Source organism: Phodopus roborovskii, unplaced genomic scaffold (genome assembly GCF_943737965.1).
Source record: "Phodopus roborovskii unplaced genomic scaffold, PHOROB, whole genome shotgun sequence".
In the NCBI taxonomy this organism is placed as follows: Eukaryota; Metazoa; Chordata; class Mammalia; order Rodentia; family Cricetidae; genus Phodopus; species Phodopus roborovskii.
The window spans coordinates 13,085,608-13,105,004 of record NW_026125059.1 but is presented as its reverse complement, the minus strand read 5'-3'; the positions used below and the strand labels follow the sequence as shown (position 1 = coordinate 13,105,004).

Sequence of the window (19,397 nt, the reverse complement as noted above, 5' to 3'; positions counted from 1 at the left end):
AAAAAAAGGAGATGTTTGGGGCCAGTCATCCAGGCAGCCACCAGCCAACCAAACACGGAGGAAGCAGGGAAGTAGGACATACAGAGTGAAAGAAAGGTAAAGAGCCCCAAGGGAAAACAGAGAAGAGGAGAAACAGGTTAAAGTGAGTTATAAGAGATAGTGGGACGAGCCTAAGCTAAGGCCGAGCATTCATAATTAATAAGTCTCTGTGTCATGATTTGGGGGCTGGCGGTCCAAGAAAGTGACCCCCACACCAGCTACTCAGCTGGTGCTGCTATTTCATTTGTTTATATCTGGAGTCAGGATCACACTATGTAGCCCAGGCTATCCTGACAAGCCTAACTCCTGATCATCCTGCCTCAGTCTCCCAAGTCCTCAAGGACGACAGGTGTTCACCACCACACCCAGAGAGATAGAAACCCAGAGTCATAGGTGTCATTCCTGATCCTGAAGTTTGGTGATGAGAGTCTAACTGGAGGCAAAGGAGGGAGAAGACAGCCGTGGCAGGCACTACTGTGAGGCTGGGGAGCACTCTGGGAGCACTCTGGGAGCACTCTGGGAGCAGTCTGACAGGGTGAGCTAGGCACCATGTCAGTGGGGCTGTACCTTCCAGACCCCACTCCTCCTCCCCACCCTGTGCCCGGGAGTGACGGAAGGCTCTGGGTGTTACAGTTTCTGTTGGTGGAGCATGTGGGATTGCATGTGTCAATTTAATGGTGGTTCAACATTATTCTGGATGTTTCTGTGTTTGATTAGCTTAGCATTTAGGTCAACGGACTTAGAGTAAAGACGATGGGCCTCAGGATAGGGGTGGGCCTGGTACAATCAGTGAAGGGGAAGTCAGAAAAGAAGGGCTGGCCAGGCAGGGGACCTGTGGCAGATGGCGGTCTTCCAGTCCCAACTGCTGTTCTTCCGCTATTCTCAGTTTACCAGTCCCGAGTCTCCACTGTGAGCCTACCCCTAAAACACACCTTTCTCTTTTCCCTTCAGCGGGGAGTAGCAGCCATCACCACCTGAGATTTCACCATTCACAGTTTCTGTCAGCCACAAACCACACCTAACATTAACTGAATCAGAGCCGAGAATCTCAACTCTTGTTCTGAGGGCAGTTGCTCACCACGATGGGACCTGGGAAGCCTCCTGAAGAGGGGCCCAGAGGGTCAGTAGCTATTGGCAGCCTTCCGGACCCAGCCGAGTTCTGTCACTCGGCTGTCATGTTTGTCAGCCCCCAGCAACGCCACAGGGCCTTTGCTCATGATCTTGCTTGCAGGTGCTGAGATGCTGGGGCCTCCACAGAGCTCTGCCCAAAGGTAGAGGTGTAAATAAGCAAATTAATTCCAAGGCGGTGCTGAGGTTGGGGGTTATTGGGCAGCTGCATATGACAAACCAGGCTGGCATTGGCTCGTTTGTCCTTTCTGAGCTCTGGCACTCCTGGCAGGCTCCAGGTGAGCCCGAGCGTATTTCCTGTGAGTCCAGCTCCCCTGTTCCCACACCACAGGGTGAGCCCGCTGTCAGTGCCCCCCCAGGTCTTTTTTGCTGAGAATGCACAGCCAGTCAGTAAAGGGGACCAATGACACCCTGGGGACCAGTCCTGGAAGAGATGAGGGTTAGCTGCCACAAGAAGGGATAGAAGTTAGACATTAAAGGCCCAGTCGATAGCCCAGAACCTGAGGTCATTGTCCCATGCTGTTCATCCACCTCCAGACTGCCCTCCTATTTTCCTTCCCACAGAGCTATGAGTGTCCAGCCATTGGGTCCATCTTCCACCCAATGCCACCTCCTCCTCGGAGCCCACCTGAAACTGCCTGAGTCAGCTCACCATGTGGTCATTTAAATGGTGACTGTTGTACCTCTTTACTGTCCCACTCCTGTTCCTCCTGCTACATTGGAACCAGCACATCACAGGCTAAGCGCCTGCTGAATGGACCAAGGTGAGGAGTAAAGAAAGAATGGAGGTCACATTCAAACCTGCGGCCAGTTCATGGTCAAGTGCTTACTGAACACGGACTATGTGCCAGAACCTGGTCCAGACATCTGAGTTACATCAAGGAGCCAGAGAAAGGCTTTTGTTGTTTCTATTGTGCAAGGTAAGGAGTGGAATGAACAAGAAAATAAATGTACTGGATGGTGGTGGCTCACGTCTTTAATTCCAGAACTTCAGGAGGCAGGGGCAGTGAGTTAGAGGACAGCCTGGTCTACAGAGTGAGTTCCAGGACAGCCCTGCCTTGAAAAACCAATACATAAAAATAAGGCATAAAAATAAATGCCACAGCATCTCGAGAGCTGAGGAAGTGTAAGTGTGCACAGGAGAGACAGCACAGGAGGAGAAGTCGGAGGCCAGTTTTGCAGAAGTTCTAGACCAGGAGTCTGGGGTTTCGTTCTGAAAGGCCAAGAATCGTCATATCCAGTATTGACCAATGTTCTTTATTTGAGCGCGTTTTTGATCAGCAGTATGAGAAATCATAAATCCTGTGGTCACAAGGCCATGGGCTTCTCAGTATGTGGTCTGTCCCTGTCCCTTAAGAGACACCACCACCATCCATTTCCGGAGGGCTGAAGCTGATTCAGGCTGGTGATGTCTCCTCCAGCTCAGGGCCTCCACCACCTCAGCACTGGGGAAGCCCTCTGACTCACTTGTGCCTTATCAGAAGGTGTCCAATCCAGGGGAGCCCACCCTCAGAAGGAAGTGAGGGTTCCCCCCCACCCGGGTGTCAGCAGAGTTCCAAGCTACCCACTGTCCCCACACTGTGTCATTCACAGGATACCCAAAGCTTAAGCTGGGAATAAGGACAGCAATTGTCTGCTTCCTGGTTCCAGCCTCTGCCGACAGGCTATCCGTATGTCTCCCTCTGCAGAAATGTTACAGTATGCTTCCTTTTTGCCATGGTTTTCTTCAAGGCTTCAACTGACTTTCACATTTTCCTCTTACCCCTGAAGACTATACCCTTTGCAATTTAGACATATCGACCATATGGGGTGGGAGTGGGGGTAATACACAGCTGGCGGTCTTCAGCCATGGGGCCACTCCCAAGGGCCACAATGGGAGGGTCCTGGACAGATAATGGGGGCCCCACCCACCAAAGCTTGACCCAGAGTTATTGCCTCAGAGAATCAGATGAGAAAAGAGAACTCCGAGCATCTTGGGTAGACACGTGAGCTGGGGTTTCTCAAACCCCCATGGTGTGCTTGGGGGGCTGGAGAAGCAGCTAAGAAACTCCCAGAGGCCTGTGTCCTCTCTGTGCCCCAGGGAACGGAGAGGACTACTTCTGGCTGCTGGGTGTCTACAGGGGAGATAGTTAAACAGAAAAGGGCAGAATCCAGTCTGCTGTGAACAGCTGCAACATCTGCCCTGGAGCCTTGAGGCCACCCCACTCCCCCCAAAATGGTGATGTCTTCAGAAACTTAGAGCCAATGGCAGCTGTAAGCATGGATAGCTCCCAACCCCAGGTGCACAAGACAAATGCCCTTTCAGGGTTGTCCCTCGTGGCTGTGGCTGAAGTGGACTTCCTTGCACCCTAACCACAGGAGCAGCTCAGTGAGAAAAGCCTGTTCCTCAGGCAGCAGATCCAGGAGATAGCTGGCTTTGAAATGCACGAGAAAGAGAGAGGAGGTACTGCAGACAGTTAGCTTGAGCCCCAGCTGGACCACTGGAGGTGATCCTTTCTTGCAGCCTCCTATCAGATTACAGAAAAGGATTGCTCGATCAGCTTGTAGGTCCTAGCAGCAAGTGACAGCAACAGCCCTTGGGGAAGGCCCAGCCCACAGGGAAATCCCCATCAGGCTCAGAGGATTTGAACAGTGCTGTTGGTTAAGGTGGGTGGCAGGGTGGTGGCGTTGGCAGAGTGGGTGTTGGCCCAGTCTGGGAAGGTGCCCAGCTGGAAAATGGTCTGTGCCCAGGTGTTCATGGCCAGGCTGAGCAGCAGGACGCCCATCAGGTTCATCAGGAGGCCGGTCCGCACCTGCAGTAGAGACCAAGTGAGCAGAGCAGATGGGAGACAGTGGCTCGGCCCACAGCTGGCAGTACTGGAGCCAGCCACAAGTGGAGACCATACATGCTTCCCAGGACCCAGGCTGGCCCCCAGGGAAAAGCGATCCCTCTACTGAGGTAGCCAATCACCTGGCTACAGAGAGGTCTTGGGTTAAGCCCATTAATCACAAAGGCCATTTCAACAATGTTATCAATTCCCCTGTAAGACAGAGAAAGCCAAGCCTTGCCCAGTATTCCCATATGATCATGATGCCCCTACCCACACTCAGCACCCCCCATGTAGACACACACAGCACAGGTACAAGCACATGTCCATATGCACACACAAGCACAGGTGTTCACATACACACATACACACACAAGCACCCCCCCACCCCCCCACACACTGGAGGTTCAAACAGGGTCTCATGTAGCCTAGGCTGGCCTCAAATTCACCATGTAGCTGAGGTTGGTCTTGAACTCCTGATCTTTACAACTGATTTTTCTATGATCTGCCTATCTGATGTTTCCACCAATGTATTTAGACGGTGCCTTGGTTTATGATTTTTCTCTGTTCTGCTTCTATGAAACTTCACAAAGCTGTTAGCACACTAAAACATGCATTTGAGGCACCTGAAATCTGTGTTCCTGGGTCATGTTCACTTATATTTAGGTCTAAAATAGACTGTCTCTTCTCCTTATTGAGGTAAGAGCCGTTTTTGCTTTGACAGCTACAAGTTCAAGGCCAGCCAGAGGCACAGAGTAAGACATCTCAAATGTTCCAGGCCTGCTTCCTGGAAGCGCAGACCCTACATTTAATAATGTCATTCTGCTCAAAATCCACCCAGACCCAGAAGCCCTGGCTTTGTGGATCTGGTGACATGGAATAAAGTCATTTCCCCACTTTAGACATTTGCATGGGCTGGGCTCTCTCCTGGATAGTCCCCTCTCCCCACTCCCCACCATGGCTCCTTGCAAGGCTGGTAAGTCACCTTCACAGAAGGCCATCTTGCCCACCCCAACATTTTCTCCTTACCCCTTGCATCATTTTTCACTTAGCAATTATGATATTCATATTATTTTTAACACATGAGGAGTAAGTAGTCTTCCAGTGGGCCTCCAGCCATAGAAAGTACCCTCCCAGAAGGCAGGTGGCTGTCTCTTGCACTGCTGCCCCCTAGTGGCTCGAATACAGATTACATGGGGCAAACCCAATTAAGGAAAGCGGGCCAGGTCCTCCACCCTCACTCTTCCTCTGTCCCCATTTACCCTGTTGGGGTCTCATGTCTGGTTTGGTAGGCTGACCTCAGCTGTGTGAGCCGAGGGGCATGGAGTGGTGGTGGCTAGGGACGGGAAGAGGAGGAAGAAAAAGGTCAGAGAAAAAGGAGTATAGAGGAAGAAGAGAAGAGAGGAAGGGGAGGAGAGAACTGATTTAGCAGGAAGAGCCAACTGGGGCATGGAATAGACTGGCAATGCTGGCTCCTCTGGGCCTCCGCTCACCCCTCCCTCTTGCCAGGCCGCTGCTGGGAAGGCCACACTTACCATGTCTTTGACCAGCAGGTGTCCGCTGGCAAAGGCGATGGAGTTGGGGGGCGTGGAGACAGGCAGCATGAAGGCGTAGGAGCAGCCGACGGTGCCGGGGATCATCAGGTATAAGGGATGCACATGCAGTCGGATAGCCTGGCCCAAAGACCACAGTAAGAGGCTGAGAGCATGCGGGAGAGCGTGTCAAAGACACAGATCGTTCAAGTGACAGAGGACAGTAGAGACCCGTGAGGAGAGGGACAGGGCAGAGAAATGTAGCCAGACACAAACACACGACAAGCAGGCTTAGAGAAACAGTCAGTGACGGCAGGGCCACACTGCGTTTTACCAGGGAGCAGGCAAAGGAATGTCCTTAGAACCCCTCTTCCCACATGAGCGAGCTTGTGGTCCGAGCTCCTGCAGAGTAACTGATCCAGAGGTCTGAGTGAGTGGGACCCAAGTCACTACACCTCTCATATACTTCCAGGAGCCCAGGCTGCAGCTGGTCAGGGCCGTAGGCTGAGAACTAAGGCTCACATAAGCAGGCTTGGCCCTGCCCGTGGCTACGCCATCCTAGAAGCTGCTGTGGGGCACCTTTGGTCAGAGCCTGGCTAGAGTTGGGAGACCAAATGGATTGTCCCCCTGGCAAGTACTGTCACATTCCTAATATGGAGAGTTCAGTGTGAGCTGGTCTTAGGGGCTACCTACTCCATCTAGAGTGTAGGTGTTTTCTTGACAGGCCCCACCATCATCCCCAGTCAGTAGATATTTTAATGAGAAGCCATATTTAAAAACAAATGTCCTTTGTTGGTATCTTTTCTAGAAACTACCAGTTACAGATTTGGCAGGCTTAGAGCTCCTTCTCCCTATTTCTACCTATTACCCCATGCCCTAGACTCTAGAACAGGATCTGATTAATCTGCTCCCACTCCTCGAGGGCCTAAGGACTCCCAGATGTCCCGAGGAGGGCAATTTGCTCACATCCAGCACAGTTTGCAGTGTCCTGCTCCTTCACCTAGGAACTCCCAGGTGAGCCTTGTCTCCATGTAAATGGCCTGTGCACACAAGGAGGGCCAGTGGCACTGCTGGCCATCACTTTCTGGAACAGTCCGCATGTCCATGAGGACAGTGCCTAAACAGTCTATGCATTTACAGTGGAATCTGGTTCAGGGGTTGAAAAGAGAACACACATTTGTCTATGGCTGATACAGTGTCAACTCCACTAAAAATGGAAACATAAACAGAGATAAGGAGATAAAAACCAAACCACCTCCAGGGGTGGATACAGCACTGGTAACATTGTTTCATTCGTCAATTTAGTGTCCTATTGTTTGTGTTTAAATAGCTTCTCTGTGAAGCACTGGCTGTCCTGGAGCTCACTCTGTAGACCAGGCTGGACTTCTATTTACAGAGATCTGCCTGCCTTGCCTCTGCCTTCCAAGTGCTGGGGTTAAAGGTGTGCACCACCAAATCTGTCCGACTTTTAAGTCCTAGTATGCAATCTAAGCACTGGCAGCTTGTGCCTTTAGTTTGTCCTGGCTGGATCTTGTCCAAGTGTTGGCCTCCCTGCAGGCGGGGACTTTCTCCTGCTTTTTTTTCCTTCTGCCTGCTTTCCTCAGGATTTTGCTGAATCCGTAATAGATTGCAGGACCTCTGCATCTTTCTGTGCCTCAGGAATGGCTGGGGTGAGGTAGGAACTCAAAAGATGGAAGGTTTGCTGGCTCTTACCTAGCAAAGGAGGGTTCTGACTGCCTCCCTCCCCAGCCCAACCCATCGGAGACTGGTGCCTTTTAGAACAGAGGGTCTCAATGAGACTTGTCCTTCAAGAGACTGTTGGCAATGTCTGGTGACATCTTGGATTGTCTCTGTTATGGGTTGCTGCTGGCCTTTGGTTGGTGAAAGGTGTGGAATGTTCTGAAACCCCACAATGTGCAGGGCAACCCTCCTCGAAGAAAATTCTTGATCTAAAAGAGTGGGCAACAGTTCCTTGGTTGGGTTTTCTCCTGTGTTGGTTTGGCTTCTATGTGACCCAAATTTGACAATCTTTCCCTTCCTAAAAAGCACAGCATGTCCTCATGGGTTACTTCTCCCATAAAGGAACTCCCTGCATTTTGAAAATTACCCCCACTTAGGTGTTCCTTTAAGGAATACAACCCTGTCATTTATGAACTGGCTCTGTAGTTCAAACTCTCCTGTGAATTCTAGAAGCAAGCAGGGTGGCTGAAGCTGCCTAGGGAAGCTCTGTAGCAGGGGGCACTGAGTTGGGAGTTGGGACAGAGGTGCCCCTTCACCCTGCCCCACGGGGATCCTCACCAGCTCTGCTAGGACAGGCAGGAAGATGATGATGGTGGCTGTGTTGCTGGCAAACTCTGTGAAGAAGGCGATGACCACAGTGATGAGCAGTACGGCCAGCACCGGGGGCACATGTTCCAGGGGATGTAGCTGCCCGCCGATCCATGCTGACAGCCCCGACTCCTGTGGGCAGACATGTCTTCGGTCTCAGTCCACCCAGCACCCAGCACCCAGCACCACCCTGCACTAGCCACTAGCCAGCACCAGGCAGCCACTAGCCACTACATGCTCTATGGGGCATAGCTCAGACCCTCTAGACTCCATGATCTATTTGGTTAGAAAGCAGAGTCTCTGTTTCCATTTGGGTTCAGCATCCAACGTTCCAGCTTGAATGGGAGAGGGAACCAGACAGATGCTTGTGGCTAAGTCTCATTTCTCCAGTGATTGTGACCACTTAAAATGCCTGCTATTCCCTCCATAAAAGATTAAGTATTGTTACTAGATGGTGGCACATTAATATTAAAAAAATACATTCTATCCCATATACTATTCATGATATAAAACATAAAGGTTAGTTTTGCCAACTTGACACACTTCAGAACAGTGGTTCTCAACCTTCCTAAACCTGTGACTCTTTAATACAGTTCCTCATGTTGTGCTGACCCCAACCATAAAATTATTTTTTTGCTACTTCATAACTGTAATCTTGCTACTGTTATGAATCATAATGTAAATATGCTTTTTTTGACATTAGCATGATCTTCAGTGACCCCTGTGAAAGAGTTTTCAACCCCCAAAGGGGTTGTGAACCCAGGTTGAGAGCCAATGCTCTAGAACCACCTGGGAAGAAAGTTTCACTAGGGCTGACCCGTGAGCAAGTGTGTAGGGGATTGTTTTAATGATGTCATCGATGTGGGAAGAAACAGCCCACTTTGGGCAGCACCATTGCCTGGGCTTGGGTCCTGGACTATGTAAGAGTAGGGAGAGCAAGCTGGGTACAGTGTGCATGCATCATTACTCCCTTCTGACGTGACCATCTCCCTTAAGCTCCTGCTTTGACGTCTCTACTGTGATGGACTATAACCTGGGATTGAGAATAGAAACAAACAAACAAAGGCATGTCGGTGGCTCATGCCTTTAATCCCAGCACTTGGGAGGCAGAGGCAGGCAAATCTCTGTGAGTTTGAGGCCAGCCTGGTCTTCAGAGAGAGAGTTCTAGGACAACCACCAAAGCAATACACTGTCTTGAAAACTCTGTCTTGAAAAACCAAAACCATCTCCCCTAAGTTGCTTTTGTCTATATATATAATTACATCAACAGGAAAGGAAACAGAGTCAGCACGTATCTGACATATCAAATGTGACACAATGTGATCAATGCTAGACTTCTGAGCAGCCCTAAGGATTTTTATCACCATGACAATAATATAGAAACCCACATTAACATGGTGTCATTAGTCACCATCCTAAGCATCATCATTATCAAGGCTGGGCTCCTACTGGCTCCTGCTGGCACCTGCTGGCTTTCCCCTACCATCCTGTTCCTATTTTACCGAAGAGGAAAAATTCTTGTGACTTGCCCATGGCCCCATATAGCAGTGACTGAGATACCCACCTGAATCCGTATGAACTTCTAGAAATTTCCCTACCATCTCCATCTTCCTCTGGAGGAACTGGTCTGTCACTAGACTCTTAAGAGCAATGCACACCTGGGTGTGGTAGCTCACAACTATAATGTCAGTACTTGGGAGGCAGAGGCAGGAAGATCCCTTGGCAACATAGAGTACCAGGCCAGTTGGTACGGTCTCAAAGCAAACAAATAGCATAAATCAAAGAAAAATGAAACAAAGGAAGTACAATGTCCAAAATGGACCATGGTTTCTGGGGCATGGAAGGACAGGAAGCTCCCTACCCCGTCCCCGCCCCAGTCTTCTCTCTCTAACCAATGCCACACAAATGTCAGGATTCCCTCTCCACTGACCTCTCCAGAAACTATGAAACTATCTTGTCTCACACACTCTCTGCCACCATCAGATATATCTGCCAAAGACACCCATCCAAGCCAGCCTCAAAGCTGATGGTCCCTTGAGCTCCTTGCCGCCCCCTGGTGGCGTCACTCAGCAAGGTGTGGATAAGAGTGCAGCCCCTACCTTAGAGCTTTTCCTGAGAAAGGTAACTGTAGGTTTAGGGGACAATCCAAGGCAGAACTGATTGAGGCCCAGACACTGAAAATTAAATGCCTGCCTACCACTACCCAGTAACAATAGGGCACCCTCAGGGCCAGGGCACGTCATCCATGAGAGGTGTTTGATGCCTGCTCTGTGTTAAGTGAAACAGTCACTGCTCAGTCTGAAGTTATATTTATTATTACTTTATTTACTTTGGCAATACCAGACATGAACCCGGGATTTGAAGCATGTGAGGCAAGCACTCTACCACTGAGCTCTGTCCAAAGGTCAGACTTTCCTTTTTACTTTAGGACTAAGTTGCCCAGGCTGGCCTTGAACTCACTCTGTAGCCCAGGCTAGCCTTCGACTTTTGATCTTCCTACCTCAGTCTCCTCAGTAGCTGGGACTGCATGCCTGGGTAACCATATCTGGCTTCAGAACCTGACATTTTTCCATTAGTTCTGGGTCACAGAGTTGTCCGGACAGAAGAACACATTCGCTTCTCTGATTTGCCTTAGAAGTTATTTTCAGGGCCTGAGTAACAAGAACTTAAGAAGCTATGTGTGGTAACTCAGACCTTTATGCCAGCACTTGGGAAATAGAAACAGGGTGATCAGGAGGAGTTCAAGGACAGCCTTGGCTACATAGCAAGTTTCAAGACACTCAGGGGGACACGAGTCTCTCTAACAAAACAAAACCAAAGAACCAAAATCAAAACAAAATCAAATGACAACTTAGACATATTTCACTCTGGGAAAGTCCTTGTAGGGTTTAGGCATTTTCTGCAACCTGCAGAGTTCCGTGAGAGGCTGGGTCAGCTCTCCCCGCTACAGAAAGTGCAGGGTAGCTGGTGTTCCCTCACACCGTGGCCTGGCACAACATGCACAATTAGCCAGAGAGGCACTGCTGAGATAGACTGTTAATGACCCGGCGAGTTGCCAATCAAGAGCTTCCTGTGGCTGGCCTCTGAGTGAAAGGCCTCTTGCCAGCGTTCCAAAGCCTGGACTTGGGCTCCTCAATGGAGGGGATCTTCTTCCTCTAAGCTCCCTACAGGTCTGTTGGGGACACTAAGGGGATCTCCCCCAGCCTTTTTCAATTCCCTTGAGGAACCTTGGGCTTGGTTTCCTTGGGAACAGCCCCCAGAATTCCCAGGGAGGCCAGAGACCAGAAGCAGCCAGAAGCAGCTTGGGTAGAGCTAAGGGGAGGTGTTTGGCTAACTTGAATGTGCTTGCAAGCTAACCCCTCTCTGCTGTGTCCTTCTGGGTAACTCCCTTCCTTGTGCCTCAGTTTCCTTATCTGTAAGCCAGAGGTCACAAGGGAGCAAAGTAGTTGATTTAAAACACTTAGGAAAGCGTCTGGGCACAGGCCAGCTGTGGCTAGTGGTCACCAGGTGCCTGTGGGGGGAAACTCAGAACTGACTGACTCAGACGTGGATGGAGGGAGACTGAGCTACCAGGGTGGTGTCTCTCATCCCTGCTTTCTTAGTTAGATCCCCTCGCCTTCCTCTCCTCACTACGCAGTGTGGCCTGATTCTTAAGGAAGACCCATGTCCAGTGTTCAAAATCCAAAGTCTCCCGGCGAGAGACTAGGAGCTGGACAAACAGACAGGAAGAGGGGTCGCAGATAGATAACAAGGTGGCAAACTACCCCACTTCTTCCTCACCAGAGGAAGGCCCCTCAGCTTAAAGGAAAGGTCTGGTGGGCTTTTCATCCTGATAGTACCCTTACCTTGCCTATGGACCAGTCAGCCTCCTTGCTTTTGTTCAGACAGACCAAACCTCAATGTGGCCGTGGGGGGAGGCTCCCTAAAGACATTTAAAACCCTAGCCCTCATGTAGGGCGGTGGAGATGCATGCCTTTAATCCCAGCACTTGGGAGGCAGAGGCAGGTAGATCTTTGTGAGTTCAAGTCCAGTCTGGTGTACAGAGTGAATTCCAGGACAGGCTCCAAAGCTACACAGAAACCTGTCTGGAAAAACAAAACAACCCCTCCCCCACCAACAAACAAACAAACAAACGCAAGCAAACAAACAAAAACCAAAAACACACCAACAAAAATCCCTGGCCCTCCTGGAAAGGCTGGGTTTTAGCCTCCCAAGTCTCTGCTACGCCCTTGCCCTGCAGGGGTTTCTCTCTGTGTCTCTGTCTCTGTGTGTGCATGTGTGGGTGCATGCTTGCCTGGGTGTGTTTCCTCAGCTGATTCTGCTGTCATCTGTGTCTTGAGATTTTCCCTGTTGCTATCTGTTATGCTCAGTTCTTTCCCTGCCTTTTAATTCTTTAAGTGGCAAAGAAAACGGACCTAATCAAGGCCCCAAGAATGTAACACTGGGGCCTGGGAAATCTCTCTAAAGGCCTCATAAAACACAGTAGACCCAGCTCAGCGAACTAATTCTTAGGAGAGACAGAGCAAGTTTGAGTAAACAGAAGGCTGTTGTGTGTGAGAGAGTATTTAACTGTTGCAGAACTTTAGAGCTCTGTGACCTTAGATAAGTTATCTAACATCTCTGTTCCTCCACTTCTTTAAGGGACTGTGAGGGATAAATGGATGTATGGAAAAATGGCCATCCCTGTCTGTGAGCACCAAAAAGGATTTGTTATTATTATTAATTTTTAAGTATTCTGATCAGCAATAGAGTTTTTCCTTGCTGCTGGGCTTTGCTAATATCGATTTAAATTTCCATGACCAAGCATGAAGTAGGTGGTACAGTCATGGTTGAAAACACCGAGGCACAAGGAGCTTGTGCTGGCTGATTTTATGTCAACTTGATACAAGCTAGAATTATCTGAAAGGAGGGAACCTCAATTGAGAAAATACCTCCATAAGATGCAGCTGTAAGGCATTTTCTTAATTAGAGATAAGTTGGGGGAGGGCCTAGCCCGGTAGGTAGTGATATTACTAGGCTGGTAGTCCTAGATCCTGTGAGAAAGCAGGCTGAGCAAGCCAGGGGGAGCAAGCCAGAAAGCAGCATCCCTTCATGTTCTCTGTATCAGCTCCTGCCTCCATAATCCCACCCTGTTTGACTTCCTATCCTGAGCTCCCTTGGTGATTGCTTGTCTCCTGGAAGTGTAAGCTGAAATAAACCCTTTCCTCCCAAGTTGTTTTGATCATGGTGTTTCATCACAGCAATAGTAACCCTGAGTAGGACAGAGCTAAAAGGCATGTTCTGAGCCCAGACTTGAACCTTAGCCATGTTGTTAGGCTTGTACTACAGTTGCCAGGGCTAACAGTCACACATAAGAACCAACTCTGATTTCTATTGGAAAATGGATGACGGAGGAGCACACGGCTCTGCCTGCCTGCAGGACTCCCTCCCTCCAGCTTAACCTCAAGCTCCCAGAGCCGAAGGGGTAAATTTGTACTTAATATGTGATTTACATGATTTACACGCACAAAGTCACGAGAGGAAGACCAGACACAAGATGGTCATCTGCCAGCAGCTATGGAAGCTGTGAGGTTCTGTGTGCTTATGGCAATGGCAGGGATCCACTCTCTTCCAGAAACTTCGCTGGGGTGTTGGTACGATTAAACTAGCTTCTGGCTCACATGGGTCTTCTGAGCACTGGGAAGTCAACTCAATTGGACTTGAAATCACCATGGAAACACACCTCTGGGAGTGTCTGTGAGGATGGTTCCAGAAAGATTTCACTGAGAAGACCCATCCCATGAATTGGGATCTTGACTGAACAGAAGGAAAGTGAGCCGAATACCTTCATACCTTCACCTCTGCTTGTTGACTGTGGACACAGTATGACCAGCCGCCTCACCCTCCTGCCACCACGCCCACCCTGCCATCGAGGACTATACCCTCAAACCACAAGGCAAATTCTTCCTTCCTTAAGTCGCCCTTGCCAGGTACTTTGTTAGCATCCCGAGGTAATGACTAAGACAGCATCATTAAGTGTCAGACCACTCCTGGGTGTCTAGACCGGTGGCGGGGGCAGGTAGCTTCATATTTTCACAGGGCTATTTGGGAGTGACTAGGTGCTAAGAATGGGAGGGACAGGGTCAGGGAGTAGGGTTAGAGAACATGGCCCCAGTCTCTGAGGAGTCAAGATGTTAAGATGCCAGGAAAAGTTTATTAGAGAAAAGTCTGGGGTGGAAATGAGTCTGATGGGCTCAGGGAAGTGGGCTGCGGGGGGGGGGGGGAAGGAAGAAGGAGGTGGGTACAGCAGGGAGGGAGGGGGAGAGGCAGGGAGGGAGGGAGGGGCTAGATGTGTACAGCCTCACACATAACCCCAAGGAAGCCAGGAGACCAGTGTGGAAGTATACAGGGTATCTAGTGTGCGCTCTGGGGCAGGTGGCCTGAGGAAGTACTGTTATGGTTTCTAGGGAATCCACATGTCCAGGCCCACCTATGCTCCAGTCAGGGACCCTCAAGCCTTGGCTGGCTCGATTGCCACCTGGTGAAGGCCCTGGTCAGGGTCCAGAAGCAGCCTGGTGGCTCCTGGGCCAGATTATGCTGCCTGGGGACGGAGGCTGGGGTGAGGGGCATCTGGTAGACAAAGGCCCCACTGAATGGAACCCTTGGCCGTCTGCCCAGTACTGGCCTCCCAGCATGCACCATGGCCCTGCATCCCAGCCCCAGGGGCAGTGCCCCTCCACCAATTCCCCAGCTTGGGAAGCCTCTGGGGTTCAGGGTCTCTAGCAACCCTAGCTCCAGGACCAGGCTGTGCCCAGTTACTTAGCAAAAGGTGACTTAGCCACTGAATTGTGCAACCCGAGCCTCCCCATTGTCCTCCACTGGCCCTTTCTCTAATGTCCAACCCAAATAGCGAACCACATCAGGCTGTGTCCAAAGCACTGCTGTGTTTTATAATACTATGAGACGATTCTAGTAGGTGGCTGCCTTGTCATTCCCATTTTATAGATAATGGAACTGAGACCCAAGAAATTTAACAACTTAACCAAGGTCATACACAACAAAAATCTGTTACTGCTGTTACTGTAATAGAGACAGTCTTGTCCCTCCTCATGGCCTGATCCTCCAGACCTGAAGAACATGCTACTTCCTCCAGGAAGCCTTCCCAGATATACTCTGTTAGGGTTTACTATTGCTGTGAAGAGACACCATGACCACAGCAACGCATAAAGAAAACATTTGATCGAGGGTGCCTCGCTAACAGTTTCAGAGGTCCAGTCAGTCCGTGATGATCATGGCGGGGACCATGGCGGCATGCAGGCAGATGCGGTGCTGGAGCTGAGAGAGCTACATCTTGCAGACAACGGGAAGTCAACTGAATGTCACACTGAGGGGCGCTTGAGCAAGAGACACCTCAAAGCCCGCCCACACAGTGACACACTTCCTCCAGCAAGGCCACAACTCCTAATGCCACTCCCTTTGGGGGCCATTTTCTTTCACACCACCACATTCCACTCCAAGGCCCCCAAATGCTTATAGCCACATCATAAAGTAAAAATGCATTCAGTCCAGCCTCAAAGGTCCCCATAGTCTGTAACAGTCTCAAACTTGTTTCAAGTCCAAAGTCTCTTCTGAGACTCATGGCAATCTCTTAAGTGTAATCACCTGTAGAAAACAAAAGCAGAAAGCAGATCACATACTTCCAACACAATGGCACAGGATACACATTACCATTCCAAAACTCAGGGAAGGGAGCATAGTGGGGGAATACTGGGCCCAAGAAAGGCCGGAGATCAGCTAGCTGGGCAAACTTCAAACTCTGCATCTCCCTATCTAACGTCAAACACGCTCCACATTTCCAACTTCATTCAGATTTGTTGAATGCAACACACATCTCTCTCCTGGGCTGGTTCCACACTATTAGCAGCTCTGTTTGGCAGGTGTCCCATGACTCTGGCATCTCCAATATCTTGGGTTCTCCAAGGCAATCCAGACTTCAACTTCACAGCTTCACACAATGGCCTTTCTAGTAGGCCTCCATTCAGGAACATCCCTAACACAAGCCTGACCTTAGTGCCTGTCCTTAAGCACAGAGTCAACTTCTATAACTTGTTTTTTCTGTTAACTCCAAAACTGTCAAGTTCTGCTGTTTATTGGGGCTGGAACATGGCTCCCTTGTTTAATTACATCTTCATCAGCTTTCTGTTTTTCTTTACTGCCTAAGCTTGACTGCCCTTGAACTTGCTCTGTTGACCAAGCTGGCCTCAAACTCAAAGATCCACCAGCCTCCGCCTTCGAAGTGATGAGATTAAAGGTGTGCACCACTGTACAAACTTTCCTTTAATCCCTTTCCCCAAATTGGAAATTTAGCTGGGTGGGATCTTGCCCTGAGGCTACCACTCCATTTATTCTATTTCTTAATCTGTTTATCCCCTTGAGTAAATAATTTAACTACTTTCTGCTTTCTGGTGCTATTCCCCCCTCAAATCATTATAATTTCATTAGAATCACCACTAATAACTATACAAGAGTCTATACTAGGCTGCTTTGAGATTTCTTCTGCCAATGGAATTAATCTAAAACTCTTCAATTTAGCTTCAGGAGGGCTTTTCAGTCAAGGGCAAAATGCAGTCACTTCATTCACTGAAATATGTCTAGACAACATACTAAATTCTCCTCTGAAACCTCTTGAGTGAGCCCAGACAGGTCAAATAACTCTTAGCACCTCCATTTCCCATGCTCCTACTAGTTATGGGCCCGTTAAGCAGTGCTTACGCATTCTACTGCTTTCCTAACCCAAAGTACTGAAGTCCAAATTCCTCCAAACAAAAACATGGTCATCCCTATCACAGCCATACCCCACTCCTGATACCAACTTCTGTCTTAGGGTTTACTCTTGCTGTGAAGAGACACCATGACCTTGGCAACTTATAAAGGAAATGCTTGAGGGTGGCTTGCTTAGTTTCAGAGGTTCAAACAAAGGGGAGCATGGCGGCAGGCAGGCAGACATGGTGCTGGAGCTGAAAGTGTTACAGGAAGTCAACTGACTGTCACATTGAGTGAAACTTGAGAAAAGAGACCTCAAAGCCCGCCCCCACAGCGACATACTTCCTCCAACAAGGCCACACCTCCTAATACTGCCACACCCTTTGGGGGCCATTTTCTTTCAGACCACCTCACCATGTAAGAAGGAAGTTCAGCCTTCCTTAAGTCAGAGATTCCCTTAGCTGGCAACGGTTTTGAGTGCCTGAGGTGGAGTCTTGTATGCTGTCCTCCCCTGGCCGAGCAAACAGGGTGAGCATTTGGCCTCTTCTGTCTTTGTCTCCTGTCTTTAAAATGGGGACAACAGCTGAGAACACCTCAGATGCATGCTGTCCTGGGTTTGATCCCCAGTACAACATAAGACAGACATGTTGGCACATGCCTATAATCCCAGAATTTGGGAGGCAGGAGGTGGAAGGTTCAAGGTGTGTAGCAACTTTGATGCCAGATTTAGTTGCATGAGATCCTGTCTCGCAGAATGGAGTGGGCAGGGCTGATCTGGTCTGGGACAATAGCAGTGAGTAGCCTGGGCGGGGGGAGGGGTCTGAAGATGAATCACTACTTGGGAAGCACCTCAGCTCAGCATCCAAGTTCTCTCCAGGGTACATGAGGCTTCTAGACTTCAGTACCAAGTTCCATTTCAGGCTCCCCCACCCCACCCCCGGCTCCTATTCAGACTTCTGGGAGACAATTAACCATTGCCTCCCTTTCTCTTCCCACCATCTTAGGGCCAGAGGTCAGAATCAAATGACATGATGCCTTAATCACACTGCCAGTGTCAGGGCAAGGAGCTGACGGTAGGCAAGCTTGAAAGTGCCCCTGCGAGCTTCACTCCCCAGTCTGCCTCTGAGCTCAGTCTCGGGAGTTGAGAAACCACACAGGAGCCACACTGTTGCACATTGTTATTAAGTCTCCATACCTTACCCGAATAAGTGTCTGTTCCCTAAACCTAAGGAACCCTACAAAACATGTTTTTCAACCTGCTCTGACCGCATGAACCCATGATGTATGATTGCCCTTTGCCTTACAAAAACATGTTTTCAAGATCCCTTGGTCAACACCCATGACCACCTACCCCATGATGTATGGCTCCCATCCCTGATAAAAGGAACCTCAAAAAGGTAGCGAGGGGCTGCTCTTTGAATCTGGACTTAGGGGAGCCGGCTGGGGGTGGTGCACCTCTAAAATAAAGCTGGTTCCAGTGACACTTGTGGGATTGGCCTTTCTCCCCAAATATTCCAGTTTAATAGAATGGCACTCAGAATGGCATGTATTAGTCATCATTGATTTCTGGCATTCTTGACACCAGAATCAAGGGCTTTGGAGTCAGGGTGCCTGGATTTAAGTCCCAACTTCACAGCTGCTGTGTGACCTTAGGCAACTCACTTTACCTCCCTGTGTTCTGACTTCATTGCACTGAGTGGGGTAGTGGGAGCATCTGCCTCAGAGGTTTGTAGGGAGGTCTCCCTAGGGTCATATGTCAGAGTGGGGTGACTCATGTGCTCTGTGTCACCCCAATGCTAGCGCTAGCCCTGGTGTATGCTTATTGAGGGACCCCAGGGCTCTGTCATACCTCATGGCTTCATTTCTCTACCACCAGGCACTGAAGGCAGACCCACAGGCCAGAGTCAAGAACTGTCCTAACCTGGGTGACAGGCCCTGGCTGCCTCTTCGCTTGTCCCCAGAGCTGCAGTTGGAGGGTGGTCACACCTTTCAGCCCACAATGCAGGCCCTACTCAACAGCGGGCCCAGAGTACCTCTTCTCCTGGGTCCACAGTTGCCCGCAGATCCTGGGCATGCAGCTCGAATGCCTCCTGGGCTGCGGTCCACCTTCCCTTCCCGGGCTCCCCCCTTGCCTTAGTGGCTCCTCCTTCCTGGTGGAGTCACTGTCCGTCCAGTGCCCACAACAGGTCCTCCAGGCTTCCACCTCACAGCCCCCACTCCTCCCTCCCTGAAGCCCCCTGCTCCTCCCAGCCCATAATCCTTGCTCCTCCACTCCACCGCCCCCAAGTCTCCCCAGCTCTCACCTCACAGCCTTTGGCCATGGCGAAGCCACCTCCCAGAAGAAGGATGATATTCCAGGGCACGGTCTCCTGGGCTTTCTTCCAGCTCAGCAGGGGCTCAGTTTCCGAGTTGGGAGCTAGGTGGAGAAAGGGACCCAGTCTGGCTCAGGGCTGATTGACTGTGGGGAGGGATGGCAGCCTTGGAGCCTTTGTGGGGACTTTTGGGGACCCCTGGGAAGCCAAGCCTGCTTCTAACATCTGCTTTGGGGCTTTAGGGAGAAACCTCAGCCCCACTCCAATCAGAATGGAAATCATTTTCAAGGCTGCTATAGTTAAGGATATCCTTGACCCAGGCTCTCCACAGTGCTTACATGTCTCACCAGCCTTTCTGGCTAAGTGCTATTTTTGTCCTCATTTGCAAGAGAAAAGGCTTTTCTCTGTGTTTGAATGTGGGGGGACTGTGAACCCAGGAGAAGTGGTTTGGCTCTTGGTTTTGAATGCCCATTCTGCAAGAAGACCCGTTCTCTGTGCAGCTTTCTGTG

At 50.0% G+C, this 19,397-nt stretch overlaps 1 protein-coding gene across 1 annotated transcript in view; it reads right to left on the bottom strand.

The window, feature by feature from the left end:
- Positions 1–3,624: 3,624 nt before the first annotated feature.
- Slc13a3 (solute carrier family 13 member 3) overlaps positions 3,625–19,397 on the bottom strand; it is a 68,000-nt gene continuing 52,227 nt past the window's right edge. The window contains exons 10-13 of the mRNA XM_051186209.1: positions 18,880–18,992; positions 7,805–7,966; positions 5,510–5,647; positions 3,625–3,959 (exon numbers count right to left, since the gene is read on the bottom strand). Coding sequence (XP_051042166.1) covers positions 3,783–3,959; positions 5,510–5,647; positions 7,805–7,966; positions 18,880–18,992 — 590 coding nt within the window. The 3' untranslated portion in view covers positions 3,625–3,782. The remainder of the gene's footprint in view (positions 3,960–5,509; positions 5,648–7,804; positions 7,967–18,879; positions 18,993–19,397) is intronic.